Source organism: Furipterus horrens, unplaced genomic scaffold, assembly GCF_987537825.1.
Source record: "Furipterus horrens unplaced genomic scaffold, mFurHor1.1.pri manual_scaffold_3, whole genome shotgun sequence".
In the NCBI taxonomy this organism is placed as follows: domain Eukaryota; kingdom Metazoa; phylum Chordata; class Mammalia; order Chiroptera; family Furipteridae; genus Furipterus; species Furipterus horrens.
The window spans coordinates 32,138,511-32,158,789 of NW_028327173.1; the positions used below are offsets into that span (position 1 = coordinate 32,138,511).

Genomic DNA, 20,279 nt, shown 5'->3' on the forward strand with positions numbered 1-20,279 from the left:
AGGGGCTCAGAGATTGAGCGAGGGGACATCTGGTGGGTGGGGGTGGGGGTGGTGCCAATTGGCCAGGACCTAGACTGAGGGGTATGTTCCTAGACAACAGAAGTTCCATCGTTTCCTTATTTCATTTGAAGTGGAACACCCACATCTATAAACAGTATCCTGGGGACTGGGTGAAAAAAAAAATTCAGAGAAATGTCACTTGAGAGGCAATCATTTCCAGTCTTTTAATCCAATTTTCCCAGCACTAATGCTTCTTCCAAAGATGCTTAAATGCTATCAGAGCAATTAGTTTGCTCAATAACTTTCCATTCTTCTTAGAGAACTTTCTAGAGTAGGCTTCAGTGATGGTTCCCTCTTCTCTGGACATGTATTTAGTAGAAAGAGAGACAGACATGTTTTGTTGAGTTATGTGTAGCCCAAATTTGTTCTCCAAACTGTTTAAGCATTATAACAGAAGCCTTAAATTAGATGTGGTAAGAGAAGTGATAGAATTAAATTTTGCCTAAAAGGGCTCAGGTTCAGTTTTTATTGTTCAGATAGAGGGTCTTATTTGGTGTCGGTTCCCCGTGATAACAGTATAGTTAATGAAGCTGTCAGTTAACTCACTAACATTCCCTGTTTTTTTCAATAATGTGCGATATAAATTGTACATACACTCTCTTGGGTGATACACTGAGGGCTGAAGTTAAACAGTACACAGTACTCGGCCGTGGCATTGACAATTCTGTTAAACACTTACTCCAGTGAAATCCATAGTGGGCTTTTATACTATTTATTAAAATAACCAAAGCCTCAAACAATGCTATGAAAACAAAAGGAAACACATCACTGCCACTTACTTGTCTTAATTTTAACCCGTAGGGGAGCAATGCTGAAGGCAAAGAGGCACAAATGAGTCCCTGGCTCCAGTGGGGAACAGCAGAGATCCACCATGTTCCTAGTTTGGCTTGCTGCTATAAATTGATGTATCAGATTATTACCAGAGAAAGCCCCAGTTGGATTGGAAAGTAAAGATCCAAAGTCTATTTCTTTCCAGTTTATAAGCTTTGATATAAAGCAATGGCATCTTAATTTAACTTCAGCAGAAGAGCTTTCTTTCTCAAATGAATGAGGATTTTTTCATTTATATTCAGAAATAAGTTTAAAACAATATTTAAGAAGGTGGGGGAAAAGGGGAGCAACTATTGATACATTCAACACCTTGGATACATCTCAAGGACATTATGCTGAGTAAAAACCAATTTCAAAAAGTTACATACTATGATTCCATTTATATTAACATTCTCAAAATGACAAAATTCCAGTGATGGAGAACAGACCACTGGTTGTTTAGGGTTAGGGTCGGAAGGAGGGCAGAACTAGAATTTCCGTGAGGTGATAGAATAGTTAGTTCTTTCTGTATGCTGACTGTGGTGATGATTATGCAAACCTATGATTGTGATATAATTTCATGGCGCTATATACATACCAAAGGGTAAATCAATGAGTGCGTGTAGAAACCTGTGAAAACTGAAAGGTCTGTAGTTTAGTTATTAATATTGTAGCCAATGTCAATTTCTTAATTTTGAAAATTTCTCATGGCTATATAAGATATTATCATCGAGGGTCACTGGGTGAAGGGTACCCCTGAACTGTGTACTATTTTGGTAACTTTCTGGTGTCTAAAAATGTTTTTTTTAAAATGGAGAAGGATACACTATCGCAGAGGACAAAGGAAAAACAGTCAATCAAGACATTTATTTAAATTTAATAGGTATTTTAGTTCTATTAAAAAAAATAAAACATTTGAAAAACTCACAAAGTTTATAAAACACACTATACCCAATGATTTTCTTATTCTGTGATGGTTAGTGCTCGGTGTTGAATGTGTTGCATTACCTCAACCCACTATATTGCAAAAGTTTTACTGCCACAGAATTTAACAAATATGCATCTGAATTCAAGAAGACATATACACTCCTTGTATGAAAAGATCTTAAATTGTTTTTTAAAAACAAAACTTTCCTCTTAAATCCAGTAAGGGTTGATTTAGCTAATTTAGTCAGGGTCATGATAACTTTATGTTCTTTCAGGTGATGCTGGGTAGATGCAGAGATGCAACACGCTAGAAAAACAGAATTACTTTTCAAAATGTACAGTATAAAAGAACAGTTAAGATTCAGAATTGGATAGTGTCTGTTTACTGAAATCTGTTGAAATAAATGATCTCAGGGTTTATTTATTTAAAAAAGGTCTCAGAGACACTGCAAAGCTCTCTAACAAAGAGAACCAAGCCCTCCTACTAGCCAGCCATCTTACAGACAATCAGGACACTTGTTCAGTCCTTTGCAATCAGCTGTTACCAAAAAACAGGGTGACCCTAGAATAACTAGGAATCCCCAAACTACCAAAAGGCTCTGCCTTCTCTAAGTATCTTCAGAGGACGACCTGTCCTCATATCAGGAGGAAAGGGAGTTAAAGGTTTAAAATAATTTTGGCAACTGTCTGAGACGCTTTACATCTAAGAAGGTGCCTACGGAATTCATACTATTCATTTGCTTTAAAGTTTCAGAAGGTTTCAAACTTTCAGGAAAAACTGGAGTGTCCATTTCATTTTCTTTTTCAGGATGTTGGGTAAACTCTGCCTTTCCAGTTCGGAGGTTGACTGCAGGACTTGAGTTAAGGTTCTTTAATAAGAAAGCTGGGTTTTCATTCAACCGCTGTGCTGCTTTTGGCGGAACAACTTCATTTGTAATATTTCTCAGTACTGGCATATCTGGGTGGGTGCCCAAGAGTTCACAGTTATTACAATTAATTCCTTCGCAGGCATTCCTAGAGGGCTCCTTCTGACAATCGAGTTGTTCAGGTATGGATGTGAGGTTTTGATTCAATAAATGTTCACTCTTGCTTTCTACGTTCTTCGGAGGCTCCTCTTCATCTTCACTATTGTCACTGCTTTGTATGAGTCCATATCTCTTCATATATTTTTCGGTTGCAAGCGACATGTTGTTTGGTGAAATTAAACTAAGTCCCACTGTGCTTCTGTCTGTATTAATATGCAGAAGGCTAAAAGATGAGTCACAGTTGTTTTGGTTTGATCGAGTGAGAGACAGCTGTGACAGCTGATTCTCATTTAAATATTTCAGAGCTATAGCATTTGCCTCCATGCTCAGATCCACACAGTTAGGGCTTAGACCACTCATGCCAACACTAGCAAGTGACATGTAGTTTAATCCAGAGATCACTGCTTCAGGGCTGATGCACGCCAACACACTAAAAGACACAACAGAGTAGGCTATCATGTATCTTATTTTGAGTACCAAATAGTGTTATTCTAAGTGTGTTCCAGTCTATGAAGGTAACAAAAGGTCTTCAGCTTTAAGCCTCATGGTACTTTTTATCTGAGTGCTCAGACATCTAAATCTTGATGATCCAGCTACATTCAAGGCATAAATATGATAACCTAGAAGGTAATCTATGATTCACAGACTGAGAGCGAAACAGAAATTAATTTTCCTAAATTTAAACATCAGTCATGGTTTTAAGACAAATACAGGCCCCCAAATGTAAAAGTCATTGGTAAGGTAAATATTGGTAAAGTAAAACAAAAATAAAATACAATAGAAAACACATTTGATAACATAACATTACAAGCTCTGGTGAGCAGCTCAGAATATTACATTGTTCACAGTTGAAGAGAGTCTATTTGTAATGAATAAAAAACATCAACTAGTCTCTGGACATGGACCATTTTGTGTGTGTGTATACACTGACTTTATTTTATTAGATATAGCCTTCAACCCACTTAGGTTGGTGTTATCTCATTAATATTAACTGACTTGCCTTTCCCTTTATATCATATATGCAATAATAGCTGCTACTTTTTATGGATGTGATATTATATGCCAGGCACTCTTCTAAACATTCATTATCTTATTTAATCCTTACAGAAACCTTTCTCAGAGAGGTCATCCATATCAAATATCTCAACTTTATTGTCTACTCCAATACCTCACATTTCCCTTCCCCTACTTTTCTGTTTTCTCCTTGGCACTTATGGCTAGCTATATATGCTTAACTTACATTTCTTATTTATTGTCTAGCTCCCTCATGAAAGCCCATGAATTGTTATCTGTTTCTGGCCCCCATTGTAGTATCCTTGGTGCCTGGTAGCAGGCACTCACTTAATATTTACCAAATGAATAAAAGAAGTAGGTACTACTATTGTCTTTATTTACAGTTGAGAGAACTGAGGGATAGAGAATTTTAACTAAGTTCCTTAGGTTGAACAGCTAGCAATTAGCAAACTGAGGTCAGGTCTGCCTTACTCTCTGGGACTCTGTAAAAGTTTTCATTATACTGTGTTCAGCAACTTGTATTTTGCTATCAGTTTTTCTGTTCCCTAACAATTAGTCATTTGTGTACTATTTGTTGTGGTAAACAGTATATTCTAGTCAGAGGATAAGCTATGACTTTGCATATCATTCAATGGAGAACTGCAGCTGTTTTCTATGTGCCAACCACTGTGTGCATCCTTCCCCCTACAAAGCCCAAATAACTATCAGTTACTTTCATTCTCATCATTAATATTCCCCCAAACCAGTGATGTTATCACCAAGCAATGGGAGAGCATGCTCAGTAAGGCTGGTCTTTACAAGGAATTCTTCCCTAACCTTCTTGGTACTTAATGCTTTGGAGACTGTCGGAGTAAGATGAAAGAGATATTATCAATTTATCTAAATAGTATTCTTTTATGATATATTATAGTGAGATTATATTCTGAATATAGTCCTTTTCTGCTTTACTTCCTAAAATCATAAGCAGTTTGCATATTAAATCAAAATATGTGCATACTAAAAATATATCTATAGATAATATTAATGTAAATAGTTTGAAAAAGCAAATAAAAACTTCAATAAGTTCATTATATACTAAAATATGTTAATTTCAATGTTTCACACTAGAGACATTAAAATAGGGTGGCCACTGTGAAGAAATATATTACTCCTCGAAGGCAGCCATCCCAAAATGTAAGGGTCCCACATAGATAGCAGGGTGATCTGCACATTCCAACAAATGTTGTATAGCCTCTACCTCACAAATGCTAACTAGCTTCGCTCTCCTGCACTGTTGGGAGGAATATAAAGTGGTACAACTATTTGGTGGGTCACGGCAACACCTGCCAAAATCTTAACTTACACATATCCTTTGAGCCTGCCTACCTGAAGGAATTAATCCTGCAAAGATACTTGTACAAGTACCTGTAGAATGATGTTTGCTTAGCACTGTTTGAGATAAGAAATAAAGAGATTCAGACTAAAAGGCCATTAATAGAGGACTAAGGTTCACTACATTATAGTACATGGGTCCCACAGAATATTATGCAGCTGTTTAAATGCATGAGAAAGAACTGCATATGCCCATAAAGTAAGCTATAAATGTAAAAACAAAACAAAACAAAACAACCAAATCGCAACACCCATCACACACGTATATACTTGAACATTTCTAGAAGAATATAAAACAAGAGAAGTAACCTTGGAGAAGTCAGACTGAAAAGTTTGGGAAGTGGAAACTTTTGTATTTTATCTGATATTTGTGTATTATTTGATATATATTTTTAAATCATGAGACTATTACTTTGTAACTAGAATACAGCAACAAAAATTATTAACAGAAAACATGCTAACTATCACAACTTAATTTCCGGATTTTATCCTCTTCAAAAACAAATATATACTAAGGTCATCTTAGATGGAGAGGAATCCAAACAGAACATGGCCAGTCGGAACTGGGGAGCAATAAGTAGGGTTCACGTAACTATGCCCTCGCCTTTTAGATGGCACAACTTCATAATACCCAGAAGCTGGCACAGACACTATCACCTCCAGGAAGACTTTCCAGACACCAGAAATGAATAAAAGCTCATTTCTCCTTCCCCAAGACTCCCAGAGGATTTCATTGGCATCTTTACCCAGGAGACATCCCACACGATCTCTGTAATTACTTATATAACCCTCTCTCCTACTAAAATGGAGAATCTAAAGGGTAGAGATGATTTCTTATTCATCACACATACAGTAAGTAGGCTCTGAATAAATGATACATCAATTGAACTGAGCAAGCTTACACCTGGTCTCATGAGACTGCTGCATACATCTAAAATTCATTAATCCTTTAAATAAATTTTAAAATTACCTGGCGTGGTCCACTTTATGTGCATTTTTCTTCACTTTAGTGGGAGAATCAATTTTCACTCCAAGGCTTCTTAGTTGCTTAAGGGTTGCATTAAGAACACAATCTTTGTCCACCAGTCCTGAATCATGTTTTTTTTTCTTTGCATGGTAAACATTTTGGGTTCTGGTGCATTCATGGCTGACGATTACTGCATTGGTAGATGGTTGCTCAGTCTCCTTGGAGGAGTTATTTAATAGGTGGTTCACCTGACCCTGATAAAAAGAAAAAGGACATATTTGAAAAAGTCACTATTAATAATCTTAGGAAACAAAAACGTAAATAACAGCATAAGTAAGGCCAGGGAAAAACAAATCAGTGTCTTCCCAAATTCTACAAAGTATCAAGTACACTTGCAAGTACAGTCATACCTCGGTACTCATGGGCTTCAAAACATGTCAAACCCTGTACTAGATGCACCTGGACAAGAAAACAGTTTCAGCACTCGGTGCTTGCTTGGGAGGCATCGCACTTGCTAGAACTCGTATGATCATGCCTCCACGCAAGAGAGAATGTTTCATCACTTGTCACTTGGAAAATTTGCTAGGTCTTGTCAGTTTCGACACTCGTCACAAGTTCCAGAATGAATTAACAACGAGTACTGAGGTACCACTGTATTATGGGTTTTTTATAAAAGCAGCCCATCCTGATAAATGCTTCCATCAGATCCTAGAGGAAACTTAGAATATCTGTTCATGGGTGGTGGGCACACAATGCAAATATACAGGTCATGTATCATAGAAATGTACACTTGAAACCTATAGACTCTTATTAACCAATGTCACCCCAATAAATTTAATTAAAACATAAAAATGATTCAAAGGGAAGGAAATAATAATAAACTTCCATTTTGCCTTTCACCAGCATATACGTCAAAACTAAATTCTCAAGACTGTGAATAAGGTTTCCATCCTGATTTTTTTTTAAATGTATGGCTGTTCAGAATTTGTTTATTTTAAAACCAACAGATTTAAAATTGTTTGAGTAGTATGTCAAGGGTTTTCAGGATTTATTGAAAATTCTTCAAAACAAGTTTTAAACCATGCTTTCATCTGAGAAATCGTAATGTTTCAGTTATACATGTCATAGATCTTTGTTACTTTCAGAATTTGACTCCTTTCTATCCTCATTTCGAGTGAGAATGTATACTATCTCTATCCTCCTGGCATTAAAACACATTTCATTCCCTGAGCACATAGCTGCCTGCACCAGTCTGGGACCTAGCAGGCACATAATAAATGTGTGTTCATTGAGGAATACTAAGGGCCCATGAAGTAAACTTAATTAGCCCTCAATTTTAAATGAAGAAATCAAATGATCCTAGGTCTACCATCCAGATGGAAGTGACAGTCAGAGTTGTATGATCTTCATGTTCCAGTTTACATTCTAACTCTTCCAAAACAACTATTTCCTCCAACCAGAATTTTCTCTTTTTAGTCTGTGCTGCCTTTGCTTCTAGCACTTCTCCACCTGCCCTAATTGTTCGTTACTGGTATCCATGTGCTATTTCCCCTAGGTTCTCAGGAGCAGAGACTGTAATAGTCACATTTTACATTATCTACTTTACTTAGTTCACTTCTCAGACTAGGCTAAGTATGCAATAAAAATGCTGCTTACCTAAACTGAAATCAGTAAATATTATCATAAATATTCTACTTCTTTCCAATGTTCAAACTTCCTGCAAACTCCTGCTTGTTTTTTTATGGTACTAAGTTCAGTTTGAATCTGGTCTAATATCAACATTTATAGTTTTAAAATAAGGCTCACCCCTGCCCTGGCTAAGTACCTGATAACTGGCACAGCAAATTACTGAATTTAGGTTACCACAACTTATGAAAAGCTAAACGAAATAAATGATACATCACTAATTTTCAGAAAATCTTTTTATATCAAGATCCCAATCAATTTAAAGATAAGAAAAGCTTGACTAGTATACCCTAAGCTAAATAAACATCTCACAGAAGATGAAATACTTTACATTTTCTTACCAATAAATCCTGGTATATTTTCTGGTTATCTGATGTTTGATGAGGCAAAGGTTGCATTACTTGCTCACTTTTCGCTTCCCCAGAAGTCAAAGAGTTGTTACTAGCACCCTCTGTTGGGCTGCTCTGTAAGCACATGTTTACGCTCTCTGCCAGCAGGGAATTCGGAAAAAATACAGGCACAGCAGGTTCTTTTCTCAAAACTGGAGAAGAGCTGCGTGAAAGGATAAATATAATGTAAGTGTTAGTTATGAAGGTATGCTTAACATATGTTTGAAGTGCAGTAACCCTGGAAGAAAAAGGTAAGACTCAAGCAGCATTCTGGTTGTATTTTTAGCTCTTAGTGATGAGCATCTCATCTTGATAGGCTGCATATAAGCTGGATCATGATACCTTTTTGAGTTGTTATTTATAATAATTTAGACAACTTTCTTGCAAAGCTGGTAAACAACTTGTTGATTTATCCTGAACTTGATGCAATAAAATTTTTTAGAGTTTAAAGATAGGAAAGACTTAACTAGTACTTTTTAGATACCCTAAATTTTTAAAATATATTATTTGTTCACTTCAAGTTTTAAAACATAGTTAAGATCCTTGTCAAATGAGAGTTTTAAGTTGTCATTTGTAATCACATTATATACTTGGTGGTATTTTTCTTCTTTATGTTTTTATGCATTTTTCAAATTTTATACAATGAGCATTCATTATTTCCAAAATCAGGATATAAATACATATTTTAAAAGTAACATTGGAAAGCAATATTTAAAAACATTTCTTGTAAGAACAGTAATCTGTGGCTATGGAGGAAAAGAGAGAAAAACAATAATAAATATTAGCTGGCAGAAAGGGCCAAGCACTGCTTCAAGTACATTACCTTATATAATCCTTCCCCAAAGACCTATGAGATAAATAGTATATTTTATCTCTATTTGACAGATGAGGAAACTGAGGCATAGGGGTTAGGTAAATGCTCAAAGTTACAGTAAGTATAAAGAAAATAAAAGTCACAGGTAATTTAATACCTAGAGATCACGGGTTAACATTTCAGAGTATTTCCATCTATGCCTTTTTTCGATTGATACTTATTTTCTCTGAAAAACTGTACCATATTATAGTTTTAGAAGCTGCTTTTAAAACCTATATCATATCATGAGTATCTTCCCATTTTGTTAAATATTCATAAAAAACAAGTTTTAATCTTTACATAATATTTCATTTTATTGACATGGTGTGATTTCTAACCATATCTCTTCAAAACTCAGCTTATTTTCAATTCTTTCCATATTGTTTAATTTTAACTTGATATGAAGTGCCAAGCACTCATTTGGTACATGAAAAATCTCAATAAATATGAGCTAAAATGAATCTTTGTAAAATACCAGTCAGGATATAATTTTAAGGGAAAAAAAATCAATAAATTTGACTACTAAAGTAAAAAATCATTACATGGCAAAAAGCATCAAACAATGTCAAAAGACAACTGACAAACTGAAAGAAAATATTCACAGCATATACCACAATCAGTGAACATCTCTGATACGTAATGAACACTTAAAACTTGAGGGGCAGAGGACATAAAACTCTAAAAGAAAAATGGTATAAGAAAGACAAGCACATAAATCACAAACAGATTAAATGATCCAATTCATTTATAAGTTTAAAAATGAAAATTAAAACAATACCAAGATATCAGTTATCACTTATGAGACTGGTCAGCATTATTATTATTTTTTTTTTTTTGGCATGGCTGTGGGGAAACAGATAATGACATATACTGATGGTGGGACTGTAAACTGGTACAACTCTTTTGCAGGGAAATTTGGCAATATTCAACAAATATGCAATTAACTTTAGATGCAAGAATTCCACTTCTAAAATAATTCAAAACTACACATGAACAAAGTAATTCACTGTAGTTGTTTGTAGTTGAGAAACATTGGCAACAGTCTAAATGCTCAAAAATAGCAGTGTTTTACTAAACTATGGCACATCCACACAATGGAATATTATACTATTTAAAATGAAGGAGATCTCTAGGAACAAATTTGGAGTGATTTCCAGTACACACTGCCAAGTGAAAAGAAAAATGTTTAGGAGAGCACTTATGGCATGCTATTTTTCTACACCTTGTGTAAGAAAGAAATAACAAAATACAGATATATCTACTCATTTGTACAAAAGAAATACAGGAAGGATAATCCAGTAACTAAAGAGATTGGACAGAAAAAGAGGTGGAAAAAGGAGAATTTGAGAAAAAGGTAGCAGGGATGAGAGGAAAGTAATTCTTTGAGTGTATATCTTTTCGTATAGTTTGGTCTGTTAGAACCATAGTGATGTTTCACATACCAAAAAAACAAAACTGACCAGAATATATGGGACCCCAAAAGGAATACAAATGGTAACACCTAATGGTATTGCAAACAAATAGCATACCATATAAGGGAATGGCAAAGAAAATACTAACCTAAATAACAATGAAAATAGGTATTTTCATTGTATATTTTAAGGCTAAAGATAAAAATTACAAATATACCCTAGTAAATTTGTTTCAGAATTCTTAGCCATTCTGAAACTACTTCATCTGTACACTAAAGTAGGACTGAACAACTAAGTTAGTATAGTGTACATACAAGGGCCAGGTTTCTCAGCTGGGGCAAAGCTTTAAATAAAAAACGGGTGTACGATTAGAATCAGAAAATTAGTATGAAGTCAATGATTTTCAAATACAGATAAGATACATACAGAAATAAATATAGATGTAGATGTATTCGTGGGTTAGCATGCACACATGAGTCAGATCACCAAAAGAATCTTAGAATTTAAAAAGAGAAAAAGAAATAGGATGAATATTGATCAAGGAGACCTTACTTGGATACAGAAAGTTGCTGATTAAATTCTTCTTCCACAGCAATGTTGCTCTCTTCAAAACTGGGAATATCAACCGCTTTTAATGAAGATGCACTGCCTGGAGGGCTTGTGACTTCATTATTAATATCAAGAGAAAAATTCATATCCTCACTGGAAATCTTGGTATCATCTTGCTTCAGCTGAGAACCAGGCCCTTGATGATCACCTGCTGCATTCCAAAACAAGCTAGCACCTGGAGATTCAATGTTTTAACAGACACTGAAACAATATTCCAGTATTAAAATAATTCCCTGACAAACCTTTGTTAGTAAGACTAGCTACCTTAACACAATCACCTAGAACCCTTTTCAGATTGTATTTCCTCAGAAATGTCATGAGGAATTAAGTGGCAGGTGAAAAGATAGAAAACTGGAGTCCAGTAGTCCCTCCCTATATCGCAGTTCACTTATCGCAGCCTCACTATATCGTGGGGTTTTTTAGAATATTATATTTAATTATTTATCGCAGGTTTTCGCTATATCGCGGATTTAGCTGTACTGTATACGTATGTTTGGCCCTGGCTGGTTTAGCTCAGTGGATTGAGCGTCGGCCTGCGAGCTAAGTGTCGCTGGTTTGATCTTCCAGTCAGGGCACATCAGAGAAGGAAAACTCTGACTCCAAAAAACCTCCGCTGCCTTGCGGCATACCTCTTCAGGGGAAAGGCTAAGGGAGTAAACCCTGACAGAAAATCCGGAGCTGGAGTCCCTAAGGCGGTTTGACGTTGTAGTCAACAGCGGCAACTCCTGCGGCGCACCTGAAGCCAAGCTGTATTGACTCCGTCTTTCCCTTGGACCCTTCAGCTGCGAAGAGAGGGGGGGTCTGCTGCATGGGCAACAGCAGACCCTCCATATCACCCTGCCCAGGCTCTGTAGCTTCAGCGTCATCGCAAGATGTCGATTCAACACGGGAGGAGACAGATACGATGTCACTCCCGAGTCGGACTGCACAGCCATTCTCGGCGGTGCAGATAGACTCTTAAGAAGCTACACCATCGTCTCTCAAGACGGACGGCTGCCGACGACGATACGTATGTTGATAAAGTTACGTAGGTTTAAGAGTGTAGAATAGGTTTAAGAACATAAGTAGTGTTTATAAAAGTGTGGAAAAGATTAATAAGGGACTGGGAATGGTTTATAAGTGTGTGGGAAAGGTTTATAAAGCCTTAAAATATATATAAATACTAAAATAAATGTAAGGTTCCTACTTCGCAGATTTTCACCTATCGCGGGGGGGTCTAGAATGTAATACCTGCGATAAGTGAGGGAATACTGTACACTCATTACTTTGGTTTTGGTTCCATTTGTACCATGCACCGATTTCAATGTAAAAATATTTTAAAGTAGACGTGAAATGCATTTTTTTAAAATCCCTTACACATTAAAAAAAAAAAAATGAAATTACCTGTGCTCACAGCAATGCTTACACTTTTTCTCATATGTAAACCAGGGGATGACTGTGTTTCCATGGAAACCAGCTCCATTTGTCTTGCAGCCTGCCCCGTGTCTTCAGCAGTGGTTGTCTTAGGAGAACAGGGCTGAAGAGACTGTGCTTCCAATAAACGCTGAATCTACATCAATTGAAAACATACTTTAAACTGACAGTAAAGTAATCACAAAAATAGCAGCTGAGTTTAAATATGAGTTATAGTCCCTCCATTTATAAATAACTGAACTTTAACTATATTTTCTCACATTTCAACTAGATAATATCATAAAACTCATTCAATGTAGAAAATCATTATCATTTATTATTAAGACACAGGGCTATGTGTAAATTTAAAAGTGAAACATACAAGTGTTTAGATTAGCATTCATAAATTGACAATCATGTAGAAAAGCCTGAATGTTAATAATTCAATCCTACATTTTATTTCTATTTCACTTAAAAAATCAAAAGTGTGGTAGGAGGTATATCCTGACTCCATGTACCAAATATTAGATATTTTTACTCAAGATTCATCTTATAAAGGTTAATCAGAATTGCCCATGTTTGACCATGCTGAAACTGGAAATATTAATAACAACTGCTAACACTTACTGCTTCCCGTTTACATGACACTATACTAAGAGCTTTTATGTATAGTTTTACAACCCGTAAAGAACATACATATATATTAGATACATTTTCCAAGTATGAAAACTTCAGGCATTAAAAATTAAGTTACATTGAAAAATTAATCCCTGCCTTTTGTCATCTAGTAGTTATAGATTGAATGATGTCTTTTAACCCTTTTTGCCAAATCTGTTGCCCCCAAAACACAACAAGGATGCCAGCCTGTTAAACCAAGCACGCTGTTGTCCGGGGACAGCCAACTGACCTGGAGTCTGCACGATCCTTCCCCATGTGGGAAGGCCACCCTCCCCTCTGCACCCCCACTCTTATTAGGGATTTCTGGACCCAAGGGTAGGTAGGACGACGACCATGTCCAGCTTGAAACAGCTAGAGGAGTTTGAGACCTTTGCCCATTGTCCTTTACAAGATTACAAAGGGTCTTAATATCTGAGAGGGAGGGATAGTTATTTTTTATTGTTAAAATAATTAATTAATCACATATTTACTAAAAAAAAAAAGGAGAGAGAGAAGAAGAAGAAGAATATATGAAAGGGTGAAGTGGGAAAGCTTGCATGTATGAACCATGGGTATGGACTTGGGGAGGATTGCTGGGGGAGGGAGATGCTGGGTGGAGGGGAGTAAAGGGGAGAAAGTTGGAACTATTATAACAATATAATCAATAAAATACATTAAAAAAAATTAAGTTACTTGCCCAGGTCATATAACTTAATAAGTAGCAAAGCTGAAGCTTCAAACACCAAAAATTCCCCCTCCTCCTTTTTAAATTGAGATATAATTCACATACCATAAAATTCATCCTTTTATACCATATACTTCTGTGGTTTTTAGTAATTTCACAAAGTTTGCATTCCTCAATCCCCCAAAATCTCTGTACCTAGCAGCAGTTACTCTCCATTGCCCCTCTTCCTGGGCCCTGGGGAACCACTAATCTACTTTCTGTCTCTACAGATTTGCCTATTCTAGATATTTTATATAAACAGAACCATACAATATGTGAACTTATATGTTGCTTTTTTCACTTACCGTAATGTTTTCAAAGTTCACCCATGCTGCAGTATCTATCAATACTTGATTCCTTTTGAGAACTGAATAATATCCCATTGTATGTATATATCACATTGTGTTTATCCACTCTTCAGTTGATGGACATTTGAAGTGTTTTTACTTTGGAATATTATAAATAATGTTGCTATGAACATTTGTATACAAATATTTTTGTGAACATTTATCTTGGATACATACTTAAGAGTGGAAAAGCTTCCATTTTTAAATAATGTGATTTTCTATTTCCCTATAAATTATACTGTTTTGTTCATCTCCTCTCATTAATTTTAGATTAACTTTATTAATATAGAAAAGTAAGTATTATTAATAAATTGTTAAAATCAGGAGAAATTTAACCCATATTAATAATACAAAATAGCATATGTACTTAGTGGTTTGGAGCATGGGATTTGCTGTCATAAGGACGTAAGTTTAAATCCTTCTCTGTTACCTTTTGGAAAAGCGATTTAACCACTCTGAACTTCAACATCACATAAAACTAAAGTAGTTGTAAGGATTAGGAGATAAATAAGATAGCTGTACTTTGCTGAGTACTTACTATAGACACGTCCTACACTTAGTACTTATATATGTATAGTACACATGTCTACATATATATACCAATATATATGCACAAAAATATCTAATTAAGGCCTGAATGATGAGGAGCTAGCCATTAGCAATACAACAATGTGCCCTGGTTGATGTGGCTCAGTGAACTAATTGCTGGCCGGTGAACTGAAAGGTCATAGGTTCAATTCCCTGTCAGGGCACATGCCTGGGTTTTGGGCCAGGTCCCCAGGTGTGGACATGGGAGAGGCAACCAACTGATGTTTCTCTCTCTCTCTCTCTGAAAATAAATAAATTAAAAAAAAAAAAAAGAAATAGAACAAAGTTTCAGGCTAAGAGAAGCAAGCTTAAGAACTAAAGTGGAAACACATTCATGTTTTTGAAAGACAAAAAGCACACCACTTCAGCTGAAGTGTAGTGAACATAAAAAAAGTGGCAGAGAGAAGCTGGGAGAGGGGAGACAGGTGCCAAATCTAAAGGGCTTTGAGGGCCAAGGTAAGGAATTTGGATTCTATTTTAATTGTAATTGTATACTCGTGAGTTTTAAGGAGGAACCCTATGATCTGACTTGAGCCTTAAAAAGATGGCTGTGGTGTTCCCAATGCAGGAAACACGAGGGGACAGCACTGGAAACAGCATGTGGGGATGAGGGAAGACAATTTGAATTAGGGTGGTAGCATGAAAGATGGTAAACAGAAGTTAAGTTCAGAGAATATCTAGAAAGTAAAGCCTGCGTTCTTGACATCTGGGATTTTGGCCTGCATGACAGGATGAGAAGTAATGTCATTAACTGAGATAATGATAATGAAAATGATAGTAATAGTTAATATGTACTCAACACAACTACATGCCAGACACTATTCTAAGCCCTTAACCTAGTAACTAATTCAATCCTTAACAATCCATACACAAATGTATATCCTCATTTTGTAGGTGAGAAAACTGAAGTCGGAGATAAATTAACTTGCCCAAGATCACATAATTTATGTTACCCAGAAACTGGATGAGAACCCAAGAAGTCTGGTGCCAGAGACCAGCCCTTTAACCATTCACCAAAATAAGACTTGGAATATTAGGAGAGGAGCAAGTTTGGGTATCTTTGAGCATTTAAAATGTGTGTTCTCTTTCATTTCAGTTTTACTTTTAGGATATATGCTACAGAGATAGAAGTACATATGCAGGAAGATTCAAGTATAAGGATGTTCACTGCTGCATTGTTTGCAACAGCAGAAGCTTCAAACTGCTGAGATAGTGGGAGACCAATTAGAAAATTTGTTTTGATTCATTACAACAGACTTCTATGCAGAATACGATAGTTCTACATATACTATATAGAAAATGTGTTATGATACTTTAAAAAAATTTAAATTAGATGTTACTAAAAAGATGTTTTAAAAAATTTACATGAGCAATATACTACATGTATTTATCATAGAAGCATTTTCTATATATTTTATACTCTTCAAATATATTTATTCAGATAATGTAGATTAGAGCCAGTAGTTTATAATTTACCTTTTAAGTATATAAATCCCAAATTACTGAGATTTTTATCCTGCATAAGTCTTAAAAAAAAAAAAAAAGAAAAAACTTGATTTCAATGTGAAATATTTAAGTTTTGCCAAATGTTTATAATAATTTGTTAAAATCCAATTTACACTTGACAATTTAAAAGAATTTGCCTAGTTCTAAAAAGAGAGCATAGCTAGAATTTTCTCAGATGTCATATCTAAAGCATTTTAAGCAGAATTTTAAAAATGTCATTATCTTTTCTTTGTCTGTTTTTCAAAATGCAAAGACTGTGATTCCAATTTAATAAAAGATTTTTAAAAAATCACATGTATACATGTCCGTAATACATATATTTGCACAGTTAGTCATGGAAAAAAATATGAAGAAGTATATTTTGGGTTGTTTCCATTTGTATTAAAAAGCAAAGAAAGGTGGGGAGGACTTGGGGTAGGTGTGTGGAAGAAAGGTATCAGTAAGGAAAGAAAAATATAATACTTAAAGACTCAACAGTGCAAGAGTATTATTAAGAAACTAAGAACTTTGCCATAAAGGCCAGAGGAAGAAAACCTTTCAGAATAAAATGAGTGGAACAAGTCTAGTATAGAAATACCGAAGAGGTGTTAAAACTCTTCTCTAAGGGTTAGTATACATACCATAAGGTTCACAGACTAAAGCTGAGTCAGAATCCATTGCGCAGCCCTTATAAAGGGTGGGGCAAAAGTAGGTCTACAATTCTGAGTACACAAAACAGTTTATTTTTGTATTATTATTTATTACTTATTGTTTTATTTTCCATATGAAAAACTGTAAACCTACTTTTGCCATACCATGTATTTAGTTGTCTATAATGGTTTGGTAACTTATAAATAGTTATGTTGTAGGTTAGGAATGCACAAAACAGAGAACAGAAGGCTTGTTTCCTAGTCCTGTTTCTACTTCCAATTAGCAATGTGTCATTAGGTTAGTTATTTTCTCTCTAATCCTCATTTTATTTATCTGTAAAATAAGGACCAGAATTCAGTTTCCAAGGATCCTTCTACTTCTGACATTTTACAATTCTACTTCATAAAATATAATTACTGAAGAGTTGCCAGTTCTTTTTAAGAAACCATTTTAATACCAGGAATTTAGCAGAACTGAAAAAGCTCCCAGCAAACCTGTGCTTGAAGTAATCTCAGCTGCCTGTCCTGTTCTGTGAGGAACCTATATGCGTCCGGTGATAGTCCCATCATCCCGTTATCCGACCCAGTGTTGGGTGTGTGCATGCACACTGCACAAGGCCGCGGGTTCCATGAGTCCACATGTGAAGGTAGTCTTGCCACAGGAGACGGTTCTCCACCGCTGTGGGGAGCACAACTGCCCATGCCTCCCTGAGGTCTCAAAGCTATAGGACTACTAGAAGAATAGAATGCATTATGATACAGAGCTGGACATCCACTTGAGTGAAATAATGAATGTTTCTGAAGGGCTTCAGACTGGAGGTCTTGAAGGGATCCTACTGTATTCATTCCTTGCCAAGAATTGATTGGACTACACTGAACATGGCCATGATGCTGACAGCAACTGCACACATTTGCAGAATAGCAAGATGGTGGTGCAGGAGTAGGTAGCTGAAATTCCATTGGTTTTCCTGAATTATGAGGCGAAAAAATAAAATTGTGTGGGTGGCACTGTGGAGCAAGAGAAGACTGCCTGGAATTAAATGTGGAAGGTCTTACAGGATACTCTTCTCTGTGTACATTTCCAGAAGAAACTGTTTGAAGCTTTTCAGATGCATCAAGAGGTGGCCCATTAAGAGAAGATGGCTTAACACTGTTCTTCACATGGGGGTTCTCATTCTTACTGGTAGGTGGCTGTCTTACTTTGCAGTGTCTCAAAGGAGCAGGGCCCTGGTTTAATTGATTTGGTAGCCCTTTTGAGGAAGGCTCTCCAGCTTCAGACTCTGGGCTGTGTTTCTCCTCATAAAGCTGGGGTTGCAGTGGTTCCGAACGTTCAGAATGGTTATTCAATAAAGGAGGATTTTCATTATTCACCATTTCCAAAGGATTAGGCAGAGGGGCTGATTCTATGCAACTGCTATCCAGCACAAGTGAAAGTTCTGGAACTGATGGTTGGATCTTAGAAACCTATAAATGGAAAGAAATGAAAGAGGGAGAAGTATTTTTTAGGCGAAAGATATATACTTCACTTTTCTTAGACGAGTATTTCCTAAATTATAACCAGTTACTTATTTAAAAAGGTTTATTCCTTATCTAGACAGCTGATGAATATTTTCTGGGCATCTTCTATGTGCTAGGCACTAGGAATACAATTGTGAGCAAAATAAATAAGGTACTCACCCTCAAGAAATGAAACTAGGCATCACACAAACTTATATAATGCTGGAACTCCTTTTATTAGAACACTGATTAACATTGCTTAGATCGAGCATACAATATGATAAACTGTTTTACAATAGATGTTTTTTACCCTCTGCAAAAATTATCATAGGCAAAATGCTTCAATAGATTTAGTAGCAAATAATGTTTCTGAATCTTAAATAACAAAGAATCTTCCAATAAATACTTCAAAATACTTTACCACTAAGTGAATTATTTAGTTATTCTTTGTACTGATACTAACTAAGAGTTGGAAGACAGAAGGAAAAGCAAAATACTTGCTGTGGTGAATTTGGTTATAATTTGATATTAATTTTTAAAAAATCTTTCTTATTGTAGCCCTGGCCAGGTAGCTCAGTTGGTTGGAGCGTCGTCCCGTACACCAAAAGGTTGCGGGTTCGATTCTTGATCAGGGCATATACCTAGGTTTCAGGTTTGATCCCTGGTCAGGGCATGTGCAGGAGGCAACCAATCCATGTTTCTCCCTTACATGATTTTTTTCTCTCCCTCTAAAAAAAGATAAATAAAAAAAAGTCAATAAACATATCCTCAGGTAAAGAGTAAAAAAAAAATCTTTCCTATTCCTTTTTCTTCTAATAAGCGATTGATCCAATTAAGGCACAACAATTCTACAACAACCCACTGGCTGGCTGCAATCAAAAAATTATGACAGGGGTTATTAGCAATTAATCTCTAAAAGCAAGTAGGAGGTTTTCTCAGAATAAGACATAATGTTAAGGTTTGATGATGTAGTATAGAATGCTGAGTCTATATGGGTTAAAAGCACCAGATTCTGAAACCAAACTTCCACAATCAAAATGCCAGCTTTAATACTTACTAGCTGTAAAATCCTTGGCAAGTAACTTAACCAATCTGTGCCTCAATTTTCTCTGGGAGTAATTATTATATACTTACAACACGTGTATATATGTATATCTATTACTACATAAAATAATTATACACACCTGTGAGTTATATATGCAAATATAGCCATATACATAGCGATAGCCACATATGTCTTAGAATAAAACTTAAGTAAATTTTAGGTTACGTTATTGGGTACTTTAACATGAAGAGACTTAGGTTTCTAGTCATCAAGGTGAGTACTTTATAAGATCAGTGAGTGATACCTTCTGACTCACTGGATGAGGACTAGGAATTGGTCTTGGAGAAAAATCTTCATCTTCAACACCAGAGTCGTGATCATTTATTGGCATTTTCCCCGGAGTTAACTTTTGGGAAGACCTAAAGAGTAGGGGGGAGACAGAAAAAAAGTCTTCAGCAGGCTAGTGTTCGTTCTTTCTTTTGGAAGTTGAAGGAAGTCCTTTAGTAAGCTACAGTAGTATTTGGATCATTTAACTTAGTATCTGACAATCATAAATTATTTTATTTTTCAGGCCAATGTTAGTTGCCCAGGACAGCCGACCCAACAGAACTCATAATTAATAAAATACCCCTTTGCCTGATCATGGCATGTTTAACCTAGTTATTCTTACCGTCACAATAAATCAAAAGCTACTGAGCATCTTTTGCTTAGCCACTTTGAGAAATGTAGAAATAAATAAGACATAGTACCTACCATCAAAAACTTATAATC

General features: G+C 35.8%; 1 protein-coding gene across 1 annotated transcript in view; it reads right to left on the reverse strand.

Moving 5' to 3' along the window:
- Positions 1-1,732: 1,732 nt before the first annotated feature.
- Positions 1,733-20,279, reverse strand: part of STIL (STIL centriolar assembly protein) — a 45,334-nt gene continuing 26,787 nt past the window's right edge. The window contains exons 11-17 of the mRNA XM_090269415.1: positions 19,813-19,927; positions 17,462-18,430; positions 12,507-12,672; positions 11,067-11,298; positions 8,202-8,412; positions 6,178-6,428; positions 1,733-3,252 (exon numbers count right to left, since the gene is read on the reverse strand). Coding sequence (XP_090125541.1) covers positions 2,463-3,252; positions 6,178-6,428; positions 8,202-8,412; positions 11,067-11,298; positions 12,507-12,672; positions 17,462-18,430; positions 19,813-19,927 — 2,734 coding nt within the window. The 3' untranslated portion in view covers positions 1,733-2,462. The remainder of the gene's footprint in view (positions 3,253-6,177; positions 6,429-8,201; positions 8,413-11,066; positions 11,299-12,506; positions 12,673-17,461; positions 18,431-19,812; positions 19,928-20,279) is intronic.